We start from the raw sequence: 23,383 nt of genomic DNA, 5'->3' as shown, positions 1-23,383 counted from the left end.
TGTAATGATCCTGCTGTTTAATCAGTTTCTTGATATGCCACACCTGTGAGATTGATGGATCATCTTGGCAAAGGAGAAATGCTTACTAACAGGACTGTAAACAGGACTGTGAGAAATAAGCTTTTTGTATGCAACATTCCTGGGATCTTTTATTTCAGCTCATGAAACATGACTTTACGTGTTGCGTTTATATTTGTGTTCAGTATATAACAATGATAGTGAACCCTTTATTAGTGGGCAGGTGAATACAGGAAAGACTGAATGGAGTCCTCTTTCTGACCTGCAATAAACTAATCAATCTAAAATCGAATAGTGTGTGAAGAAATAACATCTATGACTGACGCACACACACTTGTGCCAAACACACAGCTTATTCTCGTGAGGATGAACATGTTTGTTATAGCTGGTGCTGAGCGATTCTTGTTTTTTGAGGTTGGTTTAGTTTCATTTAAATGATAATTTTTTTTTTTTTAATAAAAATAAAAAAAACATGAAATGCTCTTTGCATTATGTGGGTTGACTGCTGTAACACAGAATAAAACTACTAATAAAAGTCCCATGATAGTAATGACTGCTCATCGCTTTGATTTATTTGATGACTTTATTTCATTCCAAGTCATCATCTCATTTCTATAGAGCTGCTGTCAGACAAAATCAATCTTACTAGTTCTAAGTAAGATTGAGTAAATAAGGCATACTTTGATAATTGGTATTCAGCAGTCATTAATCACATTCGTCTCTTATGTATCAGGCAAAACAAAAACACAGATCGGATAAGTAGGCGGGCAACGGATTATGATCATTGTAGTTAATTAACATGTTTTCTGCTCTAAACTATGTTGAATATTGGCCGGTTGGAAACTACGAGTCCCTACTAAATCACAGTTTGTGCTTCATCTAAAGAAACTGCGTAATGAGCACACTATATATATATAATATATATATATATATATAATATATATAATATATATATATACACACATATACACACACACATATACACACATATACACACACACACACACACACACACACACACACACACACACACACACACACACACACACACACACACACACACACACACACACACACACACACACACACCAATGTTCTGTGTGCTATACTGCATACCTGTGTTGGCACTTTTGTTTGTTGACTTTCTCACCTTGATTTACGAGCACCTGCACTTAAACAATAACATATATATATATATATATATATAGTTGTGTTGTAATAACTGCCGATGTTATTGTTTAAGTGCAGGTGCTCGTAAATCAAGGTGAGAAAGTCAACAAACAAAAGTGCCAACACAGGTATGCAGTATAGCACACAGAACATTGTTATGATCCAGGACGAGGGCCAAATACTCACACTAGATGTCACATGATTCTAAAAATGAGGCCAAGTTAGAGCAAATGTCTTCTCCTTAACATTCTATCTTCTACAAGTTCTTCTCGCACTCTGATGAAAGACAATCAAGCCATCTAACTGACCTACTGCCTGAACGGGAGTTGGAAAAGGTAGACGTTTTTTTGGTTGTTTTTTTTCCACGATCAACTGTCACATTAAAATAGTGGTTTAACCTAATTATCTAGGAGCCAATGACAATGAGGGTAGACTCGTGCTTTGGTAGCACCATGGAAAGAAAACATAAGTCAGTAAGCAGAGTGCTTCCTGTCACCTACATACTGGCCCCGACCAAACAAATTCACTGCTGTCACAATTATCAACGAGCAACCAGCATTTCCTCCACACGCTCGAGCTCCAGTCTTCACGTGACCACAGATCTGAGCAGAAAAATCACACCTGCCTGAGAGATTGACTTCTGTCTCAGAGAACGCATCAAATCAAAGTTAATGTTGAACCATTAACGGGGAACACTTAGCGTACGTAGGAATGTGTGGTAACGATGATTGGGGATCCTTTCATTAGCCCTTCTGGGTTTCTATATTCACAGAGCACATGGTTACTTATGCATGTCTGTTGTAGTTTCTCAGTCAAATAAAAAACTCTGTAGCCTAATACCTGTGCCTATAGTGTAGTGATGAGAGAAAAAAATCAATACAGTAACAAATCAGGATATTATTTTTGACAATATATCGTATCGTTTTGACCATCGCATTACTATTTTTGCGCTAGTTAGTTGTATATATACCAAAAGTCCAGTATTTTTCCTTCATAGCTTCTTCTCCATCTTCTTTTTAAATACAGAGACAATTTTGTTTTTCGATCAAAACTAGTTCTCATGGCTCTCTCTTGTCCCTCTGCAGCAGACATATGGTGAGCAATATGTTTGGAACATCGAATCGCAAGAAAATTCGCAGTGTCGAATCGGAATACATATAGGATCGTGAGAATCGTAATACATATCGTACCAGCACCAAAGTATCGTGGTAATATCACATCTAATATCACATCTATCGTATCGTGAGGTCCCTGGCAATTGCCAGCCCTACTACAGGGGTGTCAAACACGGACTTGTGTGTTTGTTTGTTGTCTGTATTACCTGTGGCTGTAGTATTAGTGTGAGAGATGGACTGGTGCCTCCAGAAGCTGATGGCTGATCTCTGTCTGCACTGGAGTCGGTTCAGTCGCTCCGCCATGCCGCCACTGCAGGAAACACACACAACGTCAATATCCTCAAGAATACTGTATAAATAGCGCTCGATACAGTCTAAGCTACTTTAAATCGATTTATAAGAAGTGAACATTATTCTGTGCTGTGCATCCAACTGTGCAGTGCACCCAAGCCATAGACTGCTACCGTCAGGCAAATGGTACATCTCAGACCAACAGCCTCAGACAGCTTCTACCCCCAAGCCATAAGACTGCTAATTAGCCAGACTGCTAAATAGTCAATTAAATGTTACCCAAACTACCTGTACTGACTATCTTCCACTGAAATTTTGCACACTCGCTGAACAAAAACATAAAAACGCAACATGCAACAATTTCAACGATTTTACAGTTCATATAAGGAAATCAGTCAATTGGGAAAAATTAGGCCCTAGTCTATGGATTTCACATGACTGGGCAAGAGCGCAGACAATCAGAATTCGTTTTTCCCCCGCAAAAAGGCATTATTACAGACAGAAATACTCAGTATCATCAACTGTCCAGGTGGCTGGTATGAGACAGTCCCGTAGGTGAAGAAGCCGGATGTGGAAGTCCTGGGCTGGAGTGGTTACACGTGGTCTGCAGTTGAACGTACTGCCAAATTCTCAAGGTCGGTTGAACGTACTGCCAAATTCTCTAAAATCATGTTGGAGCGGCTTATGGTAGAGTTATTTGCATTCAAATCTCTGGCAACATTTCTGCAGTCAGCATGCCAATTGCACGCTCCCTTGAGACATCTGTGGCATTGTGTTGTGACAAAACTGCACATTTTAGAGTCCCCAGCACAAGGTGCACCTGTGTAATGACTATGCTGTTTAAATCAGCTTCTTGATATGCCACACCTGGCAGATGGATGGATTACCATGGCAAAGGAGAAATGATCAATAAACAGGTATGTAAAAAAAGTCATCCACAATGAGAGAAAACATTTGTGCTTATGGAACATTACTGGGATCTTTTATTTCAGCTCATGAAACATGAGGCTAACACTTTACATGTAGCATCCATATTTTTGTTCAGTATACAGTGCATTTGGGAAGTTTTCAGACCCCTTGACTTTTTCCACATTTTGTTAAGTTACAGGCTTATTCTAAAACAGGTAAAATTATTTTTGGGAATAAAAAATAAAACAGAAACACCTTATTTACATAAGTATTCATACCCTTTGCTATAAGACTTGAAATTGAGCTCAGGTGGATCCCGGTTTCATTCATCATCCTTGAGATGTTTCTACAACTTGATTTGAGTCCACCCGTCGTAAATTCAATTGATTGGATATGATTTGGAAAGGCACACACCTATCAATTTAAAGCTCCCACAGTTGACAGTGCATGTCAGAGCAAAAACTAAGCCATGAGGTCGAAGGAATTGTCCGTAGAGCTACGAGACAGGATTGTGTCAAGGCACAAATCTGGGGAAGGTTACCTAAACATTTCTATAGCATTGAAGGTCCCCAAGAACACAGTGGCCTCCATTGTTCTTAAATGGAAGAAGTTTGAAATCAACAAGATTCTTCCTCGAGTTGGCCGCCCAGCCAAACTGAGCAATCGGGGGAGAAGGGCCTTGGTCAGGGAGGTGACCAATAACCGATGGTCATTCTGACAGAGCTCCTCTGCGGAGATGGGAGAACCTTCAGAAGGACAACCACATCTCTGCAGCACTCCACCAATCAGGCCTTTACGGTGAAGTGGCCAGATAGAAGCCCCTCCTCAGCAAAAGGTACATGACAGCCCACTTGGAGATTGCCAAAAGGCTCCTAAAAGACTCTCAGACCATGAGAAACAAGATTCTCTGGTCTGATGAAACCAAGATTGAACTCTGGCCTGAATGCCAAGAGTCACATCTGGAGGAAACCTGGCAACATCTATATGGTGAAGCATGGTGGCAGCATCAGGCTGAGGATGTTTTTCAGCGGCAGGGACTGGGAGACTCGTCAGGATCAAGGGGAAAATAAACAGAGAAAAGTACAGAGAGATCCTAGATGAAAACCTGCTCCAGAGCTACCCAATAAGACCCGAGGCTGTAATCGCTGCCAAAGGTGCTTCAACAAAGTACTGAGTAAAGGTTCTGAAAACTGTAAATCTTTTTTTTTTTTTTTTATACATTTGCAAACATTTCTAAACTGTTTTTGCTTTGTCATTATGGGATATTGTGTGTCGATTGATGAGGGGAAAAAATCTATCAATTTTCGAATAAGGCTGTAACGTAACAAAATGTGGAAAAAGACAAGGGGTCTGAATACTTTCTGAATGCACTGCACACACACACACACACACACTAAAAATTCTCTCACACAGCAAAATTCTCGTGAGTGAAAGTCTAAAATTATTTGTTTTTAAACATACTTATGGATCAACATTAAAAGTAGAAATTCAAGTTCCTTATATTAAAGCCAGGGGCACACTCAGACATAACTTACAAACGAAGCATGTGTGTATAGTGAGTCAGCCAGATCAGAGGCAGTGGAGATGACCAGGGATGTTGATAAGTGTGAGAATTTGACCATTTTCCTGTCCTGCTAAGCATTCAAAATGTAACAAGTACTTTTGGGTGTGAGGGAAAATGTATGGAGTAAAAAGTGCATCATTTTCTTTAGGAATGTAGTGAAGTAAAAGTTGTCCAAAACATAAATAGTGAAGTACAGATTCCCCAAAAACATAGTACTTAGTAGTACTTTAAAGTATTTTTACTTAAGTACTTTACACCACTGTGTACAACTGAATAATTTCTGCACAAACTGTTAGAAACCATCTCAGGGAAACTCATCTGCGTGCTCGTCATCCTCACCAGGGTCTTGACCTGACCACAGTTCGGCGTCGTAACCGACTTCAGTGGGCAAATGCTCACCTTCGATGGCCACTGGTACGCTGGAGAAGTGAGCTCTTCACGGATGAATCCCGGTTTCAACTGTACCAGGCATATTGCAGACGTACGGGCAAGTGTTTTTTTCTGATGTCAATGTTGTTAACAGAGTGCCCCATTGTGGCGGTGGGGTTATGGTATGGGCAGTTATAAGCTACATACAACGAACACAATTGCATTTTATCGATGGCAATTTGAATGCACAGAGATACTGTGATGAGATCCTGAGGCACATTGTCGAGCACTTCATCAGCCGCCATCACCTCATGTTGTAGCATGATAATGCACAGCCCCATGTCTCAAGGATCTGTACACAATTCCAGGAAGCTGAAAACGTCCCAGTTCTTCCGTGTTTGGGAAGCTATGGATCGACGTGTACAACAGTGTTCCAGTTCCCGCCAATATCCAGCAACTTCACACTGCCATTGAAGATGAGTGGGACAACATTCCACAAGGCCGCAATCTACAGCCTGATCAACTCTATGCGAAGGAGATGTGCCGCGCTGCATGAGGCAAATGGTGGTCACACCAGATACTGACTGGTTTTCTGATCCCCACCTCTACCTTTTTAAAAAAGGTATCTGACCAACAGATCCATTTCTATATTCCCAGTCATATGAAATCCATAGATTAGGCCCTAATTTATTTATTTCAATTGACTGATTTCCTTATATGAACTGTAACTCAGTAAAATCTTAGAAATTGTTGCGTTTATATTTTTGTTCAGTGTACAAACCACACACACGATACATTGACACTCCCACACGTACTACATACACACAACACACACATGCAGATTGACACCAGACACACACGCTAATACTCATACTTTGCCTCTGCTGCTCTGTTCTTTATTTTACTCTTATTATTATTGTTATTATTATTATTATTATTATTTATCCTGACGCATAGTCACTTTACCCTGCCTTCATGTACTTATCTACCTCGAACCTCATACACATTGCTCTGGTACTGGTACTCCCTGTGTATAGCTCCATTCTTGTGTATTTTATTTTATTCTCCGTGTTACTACTTTATTCTTATCTTTAAACTCTGCATTGTTGGAAAGGGCTCGTAAGCAAGCCTTTCACGGTAAAGTCTACACCAGTTGTACTCGGCACATTTGACAAATACAATTCTATTTGATCAACTGTAGAAAGACAGAGGAATCACAAGCCGTAGTTTGTTATGGTACACTGTGGAGAAAGATTATGCCTTATCCGAGGGGCTTAACTATGACAGTGACATTTGGCACCCACATGTCGTCACCCAGGTGGCCCTTTGATCAGCAGCATCACCCTGGAAACATCCGCAGACGGTGTGTGTGTGTGTGTGTGTATGTGACTCGCAATGATCATGATGATTATTTCCCTCGCATTGCTTCTCATTATCCAAGAGCTAACCCAGGGGTAAGCAACCCTGGTCCTGGAACGCAGCAGAGACTTAATGTTTTTGATTTACTGACCAATTAGCTCAGTTGGTCGGGTGTGGTGCCTAGTTGGAACACAATCCTGCAGGACACTCCAGGAACAGGGTTGCCTACCACTGATCGAACCTATTATGAGATCATAAATGCTTCTTAAAAATATGTTTTCTTTAGTAGTCGAACCTTTGAAATGTCCTTTTCTTTTTGCTGGAGTCCTCCGGGGTCTTGGAGTTCCTGTCGGTCTGTTTCTGGGGCGTCTGCAACGCTGCCTGAGCGGACCTGACCCAGTCACTGACTGACCTTCTGCTGCCCTCCCCTTCCCCAGTCTGCAGAGGACACTCAGCCACAACCCCAGCCTCCAGTCTGTTCTGGCTCAGGGTGTCATGGCTCTCTCCCTCTCCATCAGACAGGTAGTCTGAGATGTCAGTGTCTGTTACCTGGGGATGATTAGACTATTATTATGAGCTTTACACATAACATGATATCAGCGCAATAAGTTAATTCCAAAAGGTCATACTTTGGCAGAAGTATTTTCCTTCATTCAAAGAAGTATGTTTTCATCTTAGATCCAACACTTGGGTGCTAATATGTGGCATAAGCACTTGTCAAGTGTTATGTACAATATGATCAAAAACCCTTCTTAAAAACTGTCATCAATGAGGATTAAGGTACACTTGTGGAACGATTAAGAGTGGGCACAAAGGAACAAGACGTTACACTAACAATAACAGAACGCTCTGTCTCATTGGGCACACACACAGCACACCTGAGGATATCAGTTCCCATGTAGAGAAATCCGAAACACCCTCCACCCTGTCATGTGCAGACAAGACCAGCATACCAGCCCCCTTTCCCTGTTAGCCACCCACACCACCCCAGCCTACGCAGCAGCCGAGCAGCGTGCTCTCTTATTTGATTCAACTTGACCCTGCTAGGCGGAGTGCCAGCAGATGTCACACTAACTAGCTAGAGAGCAGGAACACGATGTTCCTGGCCCGTGCTCAAAAATGTGTTCACTCACCCTGCCTGCACGGCACTGGATGCATTGTAAGTAAATACAGAGCACACAGCTCTCTCTCAGCCTATGAGGGACAGGTCCTGCCTCCTAGCTGACATGTTGCTGAACCAACAGTAGGAAAAGGCTAGTTTATAACCCTGATGGCACGACACAGATGGGGTGCAGGTTATTAACCCTGTTGGCTGCTGACAGCCGAGGCAAACCTGGGTTCAAATACTATTGGAACTCATTCAAATAGTTTGAGTGATCACTTTAGCCTGCCAGTGCCTGGAATGCCAGCCCAGGTGGGCGGAATTTGTACTTTTGGAGACTTTTCTATTCCACTCAATCAATCACACCTATTTGAAAAAGACTTCAAATAATATTAAACCCAGGTCTTGGCTTTGGAGGTTTAGCTTGAGCTTGGATGTGGATCTGCCTTCATCTGGGAAGTGGCTAGCTGGCTATCCTCATGCACTCTTGAAATAAAGCATCAGGACGCATGCTCCACTTCCTCGCTACCCACCACACAGTTCTAGATCAATAATAAAAACGAAATGAGTACTACGCTGGCAAACACAGATAAAGTGAGTCAGCCGAGCCATGTGTTTTGTTTCAGCTTTATACGGAACAATAAATCGGTCCTTTTGGATTGAGACCTCAAAGTCCATTTCCTGTTAGATCCAGTTTGATTTACTATTGATAGCAACCACCTCATCCTTTGCGGAGAGTGGGAAGTACTAACTCTTACCCTTCTGACCCAAACTGTAGTCAAAGGAAAGGGAAATGGATAGCCACTGATCAGAATAGGATAGGGAAACACTAGCTTTTACACTGAACAAAAATATAAACGCAACATGTTTCATGAGCTGACATAAAACGCCCCAGAAATTATCCATACGCACAAAAAGCTTATTTCCCTCAAATTTGGATCATTACACAGTTGCTGAGGACAATAAAATGACACAATTGTCACAACACAATGCCACTGGTGTCTCAAGTTGAGGGAGTGTGCAATTGGCCTTCCCTGTGGCTCAGTTGGTAGAGCATGGTGTTTGCAACGCCAGTATGGTGTGTGCAACGCCAGGGTTGTGGGTTCGATTCCCACGGGGGGCCAGTACAAAAAAATTATAATAATAAATAAATAAATATTTTAAAAATGCATGAAATGAAATGTATGCATTCACTACTGTAAGTCGCTCTGGATAAGAGCGTCTGCTAAATGACAAAATGTAAATGTAAATGCTGACTGCAGGAATGTCCATCGGAGCTGTTACCGGAGAATTGAATATTCATTTCCCTACCATAAGCTGCCTCCAACGTACACGTACACTATCATTCAAAAGTTTGGGGTCACTTAGAAATGTCCTGTTATTGAAAGAAAAGCACATTTTTTGTCTATTAAAATGACATGAAATTGATCACCTGTACTCCACACACAGACACGCGTACAAAGCTCTCCCTCACCTTCAATTGGTAAATCCGACCACAACTCTATCCTCCTGATTCCTGCTTACAAGCAAAAATTAAAGCAGGAAGCACCAGTGACTCCGCCTATAAAAAAGTGGTCAGATGAAGCAGATGCTAAACTACAGGACTGTTTTGCTATCACAGACTGGAACATGTTCCTGGGATTCTTACGATGGCATTGAGGACACCACATCAGTCACTGGCTTTATCAATAAGTGCATCGAGGACGTCGTCCCCATAGTGACCGTACGTACATACCCCAACCAGAAGCCATGGATTACAGGCAACATTTGCACTGAGCTAAAGGATAGAGCTGCCAATTTCAAGGTGCGGGACTCTAACCTGGAAGCTTACAAGAAATCCTGCTATGTCCTGCGACGAACCATCAAACAGGCAAAGTCTCAACACAGGGCTAAGATTGAGTCATACTACACCGGCTCCGACGCTCATCTTGTGTGTCAGGGCTTGCAAACTAATACAGACTACAAAGGGAAGCAGCCGTGAGCTGCCCAGTGACATGAGCCTACCAGACGAGCTAAATCACTTCTATGCTCGCTTTGAGGCAAGCAACACTGAGGCATGCATGAGAGCATCAGCTGTTCCAGACGACTGCATGATCACGCTCTCCGTAGCCGATGTGAGTTAGACCTTTAAACAGGTCAACATACACAAGGCTGCGGGACCAGACGGATTACCAGGACATGTGCTCCGGGCATGTGCTGACCAACTGGCAGGTGTCTTCACTGACATTTTCAACATGTCCCTGATTGAGTCTGTAATACCAGCATGTTTCAAGCAGACCACCATAGTCCCTGTGCCCAAGAACACAAAGGCAACCTGCCTAAATGAATACAGATCCTTGGCACTCGCGTCCGTAGCCATGAAGTGCTTTGAAAGGTTGGTCATGGCTCACATCAACACCATTATCCCAGAAACCCTAGACCCACTCCAATTTGCATACCGCCCAAACAGATCCACAGATGATGCAATCTCTATTGCACTCCACACTGCCCTTTCACACCTGGACAAAAGGAACACTTATGTGAGAATGCTATTCATTGACTACAGCTCAGCGTTCAACAACATAGTACCCTCAAAATCTCATCACCAAGCTAAGGATCCTGGGACTAAACACCTACCTCTACAACTGGATCCTGGACTTCCTGACGAGCCGCCCCAATGTGGTGAGGGTAGGTAGCAACACATCTGCCACGCTGATCCTCAACACGAGCTCCCCAGGGGTGCGTGCTCAGTCCCCTCCTGTACTCCCTGTTCACCCACGACTGCATGGCCAGGCACGATTCCAACACCATCATTAAGTTTGCAGACGACACAAAAGTGGTAGGTCTGATCACCGACAATGACTAGACAGCCTATAGGGAGGTCAGAGACCTGGCCGGGGGTGCCAGAATAACAACCTATCCCTCAACGTAACCAAGACTAAGGATATGGAGGACCGAGCACGCTCCCATTCTCATCGACAGGGCTGTAGTGGAGCAGGGTAAGAGCTTCAAGTTCCTTGGTGTCCACATCAACAACAAACTAGAATGGTCCAAACACACCAAGACAGTCGTAAAGAGGGCACGACAAAGCCTATTCCCCCTCAGGAAATTAAAAAGATTTGGCATGGGTCCTGAGAACCTCAAAAGGTTCTACAGCTGCAACATCGAGAGCATACTGACTGGTTGCATCACTGCTTGGTATGGCAATTGCTCGGCCTCTGACGGCAAGGCACTACAGAGGGTAGTGCGTACGGCCCAGTACATCACTGGGGCTAAGCTGGCTGCCATCCAGGACCTCTACACCAGGCGGTGTCAGAGGAAGGCCCTAAAAATTGTCAAAGACCCCAGCCACAGACTGTTCTCTCTACTACCGCATGGCATGCGGTACTGGAGTGCCAAGTCTAGGAAAAAAAGGCTTCTCAACAGTTTTTAGCCCCAAGCCATAAGACTCCTGAACAGGTAATCAAATGGCTACCCGGACTATTTGCATTGTGTGCCCCCCGCCCCAACCCCAACCCCTCTTTTTACGCTGCTGCTACTCTGTTTATCATATATGCATAGTCACTTTAACCACATCTACATGTACATATTACCTCAATCAGCCTGACTAACCGGTGTCTGTATGTAGCCTCGCTACCTTTATAGCCTTGCTACTGTATATAGCCTGTCTTTTTACTGTTGTTTTATTTCTTTACATGCCTATTGTTCACCTAATACCTTTTTTGCACTATTGGTTAGAGCCTGTTAATAAGTATTTCACTGTAAGGTGTAGATTTTATTTGAGTTATTCACACTAACAAATCTGTGTAAAAGCCTGAGTAATACGCATAAATGTAAAATATAAGCAACCCCAAATTAAACCAGGGCTTCAAAGAATAGAAAAAGCTACACTGAATATAGGAAAAACCTGAGAATAACCTAGGCTATAACTCGATTACTCAAACCGTCAAGCAAATCTCCCATTGACATCAACACCCGATCTTAAGAAAAACGTTCAACTTTTAATGTTTCACATGTTAGGTGGATTCAGCTTTATGAGATAATCTCTTGGTTTCTGTGAGGCCTCAGACCACAAGCCTCCAGTTCAGGGAGGTTTGATAGGTAACCTTTGACTCCCAGAATGCTGATAGCAGCTGTGAAAGTAAGAGGGAAATGGCTGCATGGTCTGTGGGGGTGATGATTATCTGACTACATGCATGAGGCTTCCTCACGAACATAGCCTCGACTGCATTACAACTAACAGAGAACTCCTTCAGAGGCACATTCTAACTTGTCAAGACAACACATACATACAATGTAACTCCAATCCAGTGTGCATACAGCAAACAATCTCAAGCAACAGTATTCCTTTTAACATTGTCTCTGGCAACAGAACTAGGGCTAATATGTAGCTTCTCGTTGGCCATACATATTTCAGTATGTTCATTAAACATAGGCTTAAGCACCTTAGTGACTTCAAAATGTATTCACACCCCTTGACATATTCCAAATGTTGTCTTACAGCCTGAATTCAGAATGGATTAAAAAAATATATTAAAGCAACCATTTTAACACAGTACCCCATAATGACAAAGTGAAAACATGTTTGACATTTTTGCAAATGTATTGAAAATGAAATACATAAAAATGACAGAGTCAATGCATGCTCTGTCAAATTGGTAGTTAAATCATTGCTAAACAAACATTTCCAAGCCATAGATTTTCAAGCAGATTTAAGTCAAAACTGTAAGTCTGACACTCAGGAACATTCACTGTCTTCTTGGTAAGAAACTCCAGTGTAGATTTGGTGGTGCTGTGCGATTAACCGCCATTTTCGTTAGTTTAGTGTAGAAAACATGGTAATTAACTACAATGACCATAATCCAATGCACTCGGTCTGTGCGGAGCAGACTTGGAGAAAGAGAAGAGAGAACGTGCAACCTACAGGGATAGAAAGCAGTTGCTTTGAGAGCCTGAACATATATGATCTAAGTGATTGATAGTTGGTATTCAGCAGTCAAAAGTTTATTTTAAGAAATTGATTTTTTTTTGATTTGGTCAGACAGCATAGGCAGCAGCTCTATAGAAATGAGATGACTTGCAATGAAATTAAGTCAAACAAAACAAATATTTCTTAAAGTACTGTGAATAAATGGTTAATAAGTGATGAGCTGTAATGGGCAGTTACTACCATCATTTGACTTATTGTTTTACTCTGCGTTACATCATTCAACCCACATAATAAGCGGGCACGACAAAACCTATTCCCCCTCAGGAGACTGAAAAGATTTGGCATGGGTCCTCAGATCCTCAAAAGGTTATACAGCTGCACCATCAAGAGCATCCTGACTGGTTGCATCACTCCCTGGTATGGCAACTGCTCGGCCTCCGACCGCAAGGCACTACAGAGGGTAGTGCGAACGGCCCAGTACATCACTGGGGCCAAGCTTCCTGCCATCCTGGACCTCTACACCAGGCGGTGTCAGAGGAAGGTCCTAAAAATTGTCAGACTCCAGCCACCCTAGTCATAGACTGTTCTCTCTGCTACCGCACGGCAAGTGGTACCGGAGCGCCAAGCCTAGGTCCACGAGGCTTCTAAACAGCTTCTACCCCCAAGCCTTAAGACTCGTGAACATCTGGTCAAATGGCTGCTCAGACTATTTGCATTCCCCCCCCTCTCCACACCACTGCTACTCTCGGTTGTTATCTATGCATAGTCACTTTAATTAACTCCACCTACATACTACCTCAACTAACCGGTGCCCCTGCACTCCGACTCTGTACCGGCACCCCCCTGTAAATGTTGTTATTTTTTACTGCTGCTCTTTAATTACTTATTCTTATCTGTATTTTTTTTTAACTGCACTGTTGGTTAGGGTCTTGTAAGTAAGCATTTCAGTGTAAGGTCTACACCTGTTGCATTCGCGCATGTGACTAATACCATTTTATTTTATAATGCATTTTAAGTAAAACAAATTATTGAAATCGAACAGACCTCAAAAAGCACTAAATCGCTCAGCATTATTTATGTTATTGTCCTGCTGAAAGGTGAATGAATCTCCCAGCATCTGGTGGAAAGCAGACTGAATCAGGTTTTCCACTAGGATTTTGCTTAGCTCTATTCCATTAGATTTTTTTTTTTATCTTGAAAAACTCCCCTGTCCTTTACGTTTACAAGCATACCCATAACATCATGCAGCCATCACTATGCTTTAAAATATGGAGAGTGGTACTCAGTGATGTGTTGTTGGATTTGCCCAAACATATAATTTTGTATTCTGGACATAGTTCATTTCTTTGCCATATTTTTTAGTTTTACTTTTGTGCCTTATTGCAAACAGAATGCATGTTTTGGAATATTTGTATTCTGTACAGGCTTCCTTATTTCACTCAATTAGGTTAGAATTGTGGAGTAACTACAATGTTGTTGATCCATCCTCAGTTCTCCCATCACAGCCATTACACTCTAACTGTTTTAAATCCCCGAGCGGTTTCCTTCCTCTCCGGCAACTGAGTTAAGAAGGACGCCTGTATTTTTGTAGTGACTGGGTGTATTGATACACCATCAAAAGCGTATTCAATGCCTGCCTAATTTTTATTTTTAACTTATTTTCTAATAGGTGCCCTTCTTTGAGAGGCATTGGAAGATCTCCCTGGTCTTTGTGGTTGAACCTGTGTTTGAAATTCACTGCTTGACTGAGGAACCTTACAGATTATTTTGTGGGGATACAGAGATTAAATTTTTTTACCTTTATTTGACTAGGCAAGTCAGTGAAGAACAAATGCTTATTTTCAATGATGGCCTAGCAACAGTGGGTTAACTGCCTTGTTCAGGGGCAGAACGACAGATTTTTATCTTGTCAACTCGGGGATTCGATCTTGCAACCTTTCGGTTACTATTCCAACGCTCTAACCATTAGGCTACCTGCTGTATGATGAGGTAGTCATTCAACAATTATGTTAAACACTATTAATGAACACAGAGTGAGTCCATGCAACTTATTATGACTTGTTAAGCACATTTTTACTCCTGAATGTATTTAGGCTTTCCATAACAAAGGTGTTGAATACTAATTGACTCAAGACATTTCAGCTTTTCATTTTTTATTAATTTGTAAACATTGGTGAAAACATCATTCCACTTTGACATTATGGGGTATCGTGTATAGGCCAGTGACACAACATCTCAATTGAATTCATTTAAAATTCAAGCTGTAACAATAAAATATAGAAAAAGTCAAGGGGTGTGAATACTTCCTGAAGGCACTTTAATCCTCATCTGGAGGGTTCAACACAACTCTAGTCCTCAAGAGGGTGAGAGTCTATTATTTCCATCCTTACCTTCTAAGCTTTAACCAAACGATGACTTAATTGATCAATCAAATGTCATGGTGGGCTGCTAGTTGAACACTCCCAAAGCCACATAGTAAAATATTCTAGAACGTTTGGAAAACATCAGAGTGAACAGAACACCACTCCTTGTACATTCTCAAGGTGCCTGGCCAACCTTTAACAAACACCGCTGAATGACTTCTGAAGACTGACATAATGCAAGCCTCCGCTGTAGAACACATGACATAAAGGCACCCTTCTTTCCCTGTTCAATCACTACATGTGAGCAGGTAGGCTAAAGATAAACATATTTCCGCCATAAAAAATAATAGATTGACTTATGTCAAACATTAACAATGTTGAATGCAAAATATAATGTGTCATCTAATAGGCTGTTTGTATCTCATGATGTAAATAACACAACCTAGGTCAGGCAGCACAAAAAAATAGCCCCCTTTCCACAATTAAATACAGACAACTTTAGAGGCCAAAACAATTCTACCTTCCAGAAAGATGAGGTTAAACATGTGTATATTACCTGAAATAGATTTGAGTTTACTGATACATGGACATTGGTTAAGTGGCTGCTGGCCGTTTTGGAACGTGCCCTACTCTCTCCCCACATAGACAGTGCTCCATTCAGCAACACCACTTGGGGTCAACTTATGAACTGTAACAATTTAGAACATGACCTGAACTTATAATATACACCACTGAGTGTACAAAATATTAGAAACATGTTCCTTATATTGAGTTGCACCTCCTTTTGCCCTCAGAACAGCCTCAATTCTTAAGGGCATGGACTCTAAAAGGTGTCAAAAGAAAGCTTTCCACAGGGATGCTCCAATGCTTCCCACAGTTCCCACATGAGTCAAGTTGGCTGGAAGTCCTTAGGGTGGTGGACCAGTCTTGATACACACGGGAAATTGTGTAGCGTGAAAAACCCAGCAGCGTTGTGGTTCTTGACACAATTAAACCGGTGCGCCTGGCACCTGATATCATACCCCGTTCAAAGGCACTTAAATATTTTGTCTTGTCCATTCAAGCTCTGAATGGCACACATACACAATCCATGTCTCAATTGTCTCAAGGCTTAAAAATCCTGGATTTAACCAGTGACATAAATAAGGGATCATAGCTTTAACCTTGTCAGTCTGTCATGGAAAGAGCACGTGTTCATAATGTTATGTACACTCAGTGTAAAAGATGTTTTATTCAAAGCAACTTAGTAGTGCGTGCATACATTTTACCTACAGATGGTCCCGGAAATCGAACCCACTATCCTGGCATAGTAAGCGCCATGCTCTACCAACTGAGCTACAGAGGAAAGTGCCCTGCATTGTACTGTGTTGGTATTGGCCTGCCAGACCTATTCTGTCAGTTTGTTTTTGAATACTCCACCTAGTGGTAGAATATCTAAAAAGGTATATCATAAAAATATAACTAACTAGACCTTGTTGATGTTCAGATTAGTGCTATAAAATAGTCATGTTGCATTCAAATGTATATATGTGAAGTCATGTTTCCTTAAATGTATATTAGGTTGTGTTTACATGCGTCATGAGTTGAGTGGGAAGGGCATATTCCAGATTTGTATCAGGTGTAGCCTAATGGGCAAACCATGTGGCCCTGCGGACATACTGACTGACAGGTGTTACGGGAAACCACCATGACGCTATTGACATGTTGCTATACACGTGCACATATTTACCTTTACACTCATACTGAGTGAAGGGAGGTTAGATTAAACTGGGGGTAGACAATCGTAAACACAGCACTGTCATATAAAGGCAGAGGGAACAAAATAATGCACTGTACGGTGCACAGCACCACCTAGTGTCATTGAACATGGCTGAAACTCTTATAATGCCATAGCTCTTAATTTGCCTCTGTACATTTTTGTAGACCGTAAACTATTGTTTGTGTCCAGTATTTTAGCAATAGTATATTTGTCTTAAACAATGTGAAATGTCTGAGTTATTTATTTCTGTTTAGTATTTATAGATGTGATTATAGATACAGTATTTTATCTTGTTTTTTGTAGTATTGGAAAAGTGTGAGTAAAGCTCTAGTTTACTCACAGTTGTAGGTTTAGGTGATGATTCTTTCGGTTCCCGGGCGCAGGACTCTGACTCACAGTCAGAGATCTCCCCCACACCGTCCTCCATTCCCTGATCATCTTCAGCCTCATCCACATCGCTATCCGTGTCTATCGTCGGAAGCTCATCTAAAAAAATATATATATATATATTTTTACAAGTGTCCAGTGAAAATCTCACTTTTAAAAGTTCATATTCTGTTAACTCACACCCAAATTATGGAGTTGACTCTTTCCTATACTCGTTCGTACGTGGTCTAAGCATAAATTGGAGAAAAAAATCATCAAAAAAACTAAAAAACACACCTCAAACAGGCCGCTTCAAAAATGCTTGCCATTTCCTCATAGAACATGTCATCCTCCCTGAGGAGGCTTAGCTGGCTAATCAGCGGTCTTCTCAGATTAATATTTGTAATTACCGGTATACGCCGACAACATTCTGTTGTTGGGTTGGGCCCACATCATTCAAACACAGAAAAGCTGCTTTTTAACAAAAATAATTACAATTTTTTGGAAGGAAAATTAACTCATTTTGCAATTAATTACTTTATAGAAATCTGGAAACACTTGACAGTTACTTTTACCATATGCGGCTGATAACATAATGAACATGCACAGAATATTAGGGTTGTTAATTGCTGGGGACATCACAATATGATATCACGATACTTAGGTACCGATACGATAGGTATTGCGATTGTATGCATCACGACTCTATATGTATTGTGATTCAATGCTGCGAATTTACTGAGATTTAATGTTCCAAACATATTTCTCACTGTCTGCTGAAGAGTGAAAAGAGAGCCATGAAAAACGACTTTGAGATAAGTGCCCAAAACATGTTGGCTCGCCATTTAAAACATTAAAGAAGAAGATGGAAAACAAGCTACAGTGAGGGAAAAAAGTATTTGATCCCCTGCTGATTTTGTACGTTTGCCCACTGACAAAGAAATGATCAGTCTATAATTTTAATGGTAGGTTTATTTGAACAGTGAGAGACAGAATAACAACAACAAAATCCAGAAGAATGCATGTAAAAAATGTTTTAAATTGATTTGCATTTTAAATGAGGGAAATAAGTATTTGACCCCCCTCTCAATCAGAAAGATTTCTGGCTCCCAGGTGTCTTTTATACAGGTAACAAACTGAGATTAGGAGCACACTTAAAGGGAGTGCTCCTAATCTCAGCTTGTTACCTGTATAAAAGACACCTGTCCACAGAAGCAATCAATCAGTCAGATTCCAAACTCTCCACCATGGCCAAGACCAAAGAGCTCTCCAAGGATGTCAGGGACAAGATTGTAGACCTACACAAGGCTGGAATGGCCTACAAGACCATCGCCAAGCAGCTTGGTGAGAAGTTGACAACAGTTGGTGAGATTATTCGAAAATGCAAGAAACACAAAAGAACTGTCAATCTCCCTCGGCCTGGGGCTCCATGCAAGATCTCACCTCGTGGAGTTGCAACGATCATGAGAACGGTGAGGAATCAGCCCAGAACTACACGGGAGGATCTTGTCAATGATCTCAAGGCAGCTGGGACAATAGTCACCAAGAAAACAATTGGTAACACACTACACCGTGAAGGACAGAAATCCTTCAACGCCCGCAAGGTCCCCCTGCTCAAGAAAGCATATATACATGCCCATCTGAAGTTTGCCAATGAACATCTGAATGATTCAGAGGACAACTGGGTGAAAGTATTGTGGTCAGGTGAGACGAAAATGGAGCTCTTTGGCATCAACTCAACTCGCCGTGTTTGGAGGAGGAGGAATCCTGCCTATGACCCCAAGAACACCATCCCCACCGTCAAACATGGAGGTGGAAACATTATGCTTTGGGGGTGCTTTTCTGCTAAGGGGACAGGACAACTTCACCGCATCAAAAGGAAAGATGGACGGGGCCATGTACCGTCAAATCTTGGGTGAGAACCTCCTTCCCTCAGCCAGGGCATTGAAAATGAGTCGTGGATGGGTATTCCAGCATGACAATGACCCAAAACACACGGCCAAGGCAACAAAGGAGTGGCTCAAGAAGAAGCACATTAAGGTCCTGGAGTGGCCTAGCCAGTCTCCAGACCTTAACCCCATAGAAAATCTGTGGAGGGAGCTGAAGGTTCTGAACTCTGTGATTGCCAACAAGGGTTTTGCCACCAAGTACTAAGTCATGTTTTGCAGAGGGGTCAAATACTTATTTCCCTCATTAAAATGCAAATCCTTTTATAACATTTTTGACATGCGTTTTTCTGGATTTTTTGTTGTTGTTATTCTGTCTCTCACTGTTCAAATAAACCTACCATTAAAATGATAGACTTATCATTTCTTTGTCAGTGGGCAAATGTACAAAATCAGCAGGGGATCAAATACTTTTTTCCACCCCCTGTATAGGATGAGAAGAACTAGAGTTTTGACCTTCATGAGTAGTCTTTTCTATGAACTGTTCGGGCAGGAGAAGTTGGGTCCCATGCCACTGATTAACATTTTGGACCTCTGCCCTGATGTTGCCCACAGTATAAGACAATGAGGACACCCACTCATGTTAGGGTACAAGGAACAATATTACAATTATTGCTGACCATTGAACTAGTTAAAATGATATTGCCTATGATCCAGGCCATTTAGACAATGATGGGAAAAAAGCCAGTTAAAACTTCTTATGGATCCCGTCGCGCGCCAATCCCTTTAGCGGGACTGATTGGACAACACCCAGTGAAATTGCAGCGCACCAAATTCAAAAACAGAAATACTCATAATAAGAATTCAAAAAGCATACAAGTGTTTTACATCGGCTTAAAGATTAACTTCTTGTTAATCCAGCCACAGTGTCAGATTTCAAAAAGGCTTTACGGTGAAAGCAGACCATGCAATTATCTGAGGACAGCGCCCAGCATACCAACACATGAAAATCACATTTCAACCAGGCAGGTGCTACACAAAAGTCAGAAATAATTATATAATTCATGCCTTACCTTTGAAGATCTTCTTCTGTTGGCACTCCAAAATGTCCCATAAACATCACAAAAGGTCCTTTTGTTCAATAATTTGCTTCTTTATATCCCCAAAATGTCCATTTATTTGGCGCGTTTGATTCAGAAAAACACCGGTTCCAACTCGCCCAACATGCCTACAAAGTATCTAATAAGTTAACTGTAAACTTTGTCCAAACAACGTTCCTAATCCAAATGTATGTATCCGAAAACGTAATTAATCTAACAAATTTAAGACGGGAAATACTGTGCTCAATACCGGATGAAAACAAAGTGAAGCACGTTCCAGGTCGTGCGCATCAAAACAGAGTGCACCTGGAGTGACACGAAAATAACAGGGCAACTTCTTCATTTCTCAAAGGAAAACCATCAACCAATTTCTAAAGACTGTTGACATCTAGTGGAAGCCATAGGAACTGCAAGCATATTTCTATTAAAAAGGGATTGCCATAGAAAACTAATGGAAAACAGATTGAGCTCCAAAAACAATTCCCATGGATGGATTGTGCGCGGTGTTTCGCCTGCCAAATCAATTCTGTTATACTCACAGACATTATTCAAACAGTTTTAGAAACTTCAGAGTGTTTTCTATCCAAATCTACTAATAATATGCATATCCTAGCTTCTGGGCCTGAGTAGCAGGCAGTTTACTTTGGGCACGCTTTTCATCCGGACGTGAAAATACTGCCCCCTAGCCCAAAGAGGGTTTAATGAACAATATATGGAGGTGTCATACATACTGGGACTGCTTTCCTGTGTGGCTACAGCACATTGAATCCATTTGGGCTAACTAAATATGGAAACATAAGTTGGTAGGTATGTCCCTACAAATTGTTTTAGATAGATTATTTTGCTACTGGCAAGGAGAGATGGCCAGTCCAACATGGGATACTGAATGTATCTTCCAAGGAGGACGTGCCCTACAGTCAATAGTGAATTATTATATACAATCTCGAGGATATACTTCCCTTTTCGCACATACCTTCTTTCTTGTTCTTGTTTTTTTTAAGGGAGGCCACATTTAATGTTTAAGGTCATTCAAATCATATTGCTAATAATAAATTAAGATAATGGATTAAGTGCTATTGCTTCTACAGCTATCATATTTTTGACTGTTTACGCATTGGACTTGCATATTGCTCGTCTTTTTGTTTCCATTTTCTGCCAACAACTGTAAAGGTCTGAAGTGGTAAATTATTTCATGTTTTACTTTATTACTATCATAATAATAATAAACCAAACATTAGGAACACAATGGCAAAACTAGCTATTCTCTCGTGACATTAGAAAGGCCTTAATAATCCTATCAAATGTTCCAGCTGTCTTGATATTCTAGCAAGAAACCATTGATGGATAGCAATGCTCCAAGAAACACATCCGCTCCAAAACGACGCACATAGAACAGAGAACCATTTGTACAAACTGGTAGACCTGGGTGGTATAGCGTATACCTGGGTATTTGGGAATAAAGCCACAGGATGGTTTTTCAATACTATTTAAACTATTTATTTTACGTTTAAGACATTTTAATATTTGTAGCTACTTAAGTAAATACTTGCAGTCAACTTGTGTAATAAGTTAGGAGGTAAAGAACATTGCGTTCTTCACTTCACCTATCACATTATTATGAAGCTTACGGTAGTAAAAAATAAAAATATAAACGCAACATGTGAAGTGTTGGTTCCATGTTTCATGAGCTGAAATAAAAAGATCCCAGAAATGTTCCATACGCAAAAAAAGCTTATTTCTCTCAAAATGTGTTTACATCCCTGTTGGTGAGCATTTCTCCTTTGCCAAGATAATCCATCCATCTGACAGGTGTGGCATATCAAGAAGCTGATTAAACAGCACTTTTTATCATTTTCAAAGCCTGTATTCACAGATGCGTCTTATTCTAAATAAATGTAGCCTAGGCTACAATATTCTGTTGTGTGCCTTAAACTTATTTGCACTGTAATTTATTTGGTTAATTTTATACTTATTTTGTTTGCTTTATTTATTTTGTCATTTTTAGCATATACAAATGTGAGTTATTCTTTTCATAGGAAACATGTATTTTTTGTTCCCGCTTATAAGCACTGTGGGAGCTTATGTTGCGCAAGTCAAGGATATGAATAAACACTTCCACAATAATATAAATATCTGTTTAGAAGTTTAACTTGTACATGTTTACTGCAAATTTTATTGACAGTAGTCTAGTGCAGGTGTATATTATTGGCTCTCCAATACTCCCATGGTACACATCCCATTCGTATACTGGCCAACAAGCTAGGGAGTAATGATCAATCTGTGGATATTGCAACCATTGAATCTGAAATCAGGTGAATTACTATCAGAACCCAATTTAAATCACCCAAAGATTCTCCGGTTTCTATAAAGAATTATACACCTCTGATTGTAAATCCACACCAAGCCAGATTGAGTCCTTTTTAAACAATAAGAACTATTCTACTCTCAACATGAACTCAAAAGGGCAATGGATAGCATGAATAAAGGCAAAATCACCTGTTTGGAAAGGAATTCCTCCTGAGGTCCATTTAACATTTTGGAACCAATTAGGTCCACTCTTACTCAAAATGAATTTTCTAAAATTCTGTCAGCCCGTCTCGAAACATCCTTAACCAAAATGGTATGTACAGACCAAAATCGATTCTCCTCAGATAACCTCCTTCATCTATTACATATGTAACATGCTTCATCAGAAACCAAAGCTCTTTGAGCAGTTCTCTCTCTGGACACAGAACAAACTTTTTGATAGGCAACAATGGTCATATCTTTGGTCGGTTTCAGAACATATGGGACTTAGCTCCAAATTCATTAATATGATTAAAATACTAAAAGGTTAATCCCTCAACCATCCTGTTCAGAATAAATAGAAGTAGCAGGAAAGGTGATCCCATCTCACCTGCACTATTTCTATTGTCTATGGAGCCCCTTGCCCAGGCAGATTACACCAATATCTTTAAAGTCTACAGATCACGTCATCTCATTATACGCCGACGGCATCTTACTTTATCTAGACAATGTATCTCAATCTCTCCCAGACGCTTTGAAGATCATAGACAAATTCTGCTCCATCTCAAGTTATAAAAATAAATCTAACCCTACTCCC

At 41.0% G+C, this 23,383-nt stretch overlaps 1 protein-coding gene across 1 annotated transcript in view; it reads right to left on the bottom strand.

Moving 5' to 3' along the window:
- spidr (scaffold protein involved in DNA repair) overlaps positions 1 to 23,383 on the bottom strand; it is an 81,832-nt gene that overhangs the window by 48,934 nt on the left and 9,515 nt on the right. Inside the window, exons 5-7 of the mRNA XM_014191130.2 lie at positions 17,269 to 17,414; positions 7,091 to 7,344; positions 2,510 to 2,613 (exon numbers count right to left, since the gene is read on the bottom strand). Coding sequence (XP_014046605.2) covers positions 2,510 to 2,613; positions 7,091 to 7,344; positions 17,269 to 17,414 — 504 coding nt within the window. The remainder of the gene's footprint in view (positions 1 to 2,509; positions 2,614 to 7,090; positions 7,345 to 17,268; positions 17,415 to 23,383) is intronic.

The sequence above is a fragment of the Salmo salar genome, chromosome ssa03 (assembly GCF_905237065.1).
Source record: "Salmo salar chromosome ssa03, Ssal_v3.1, whole genome shotgun sequence".
In the NCBI taxonomy this organism is placed as follows: domain Eukaryota; kingdom Metazoa; phylum Chordata; class Actinopteri; order Salmoniformes; family Salmonidae; genus Salmo; species Salmo salar.
The sequence above is the reverse complement of the archived record's forward strand: the minus strand, read 5'-3'. Positions and strand labels throughout refer to the sequence as shown.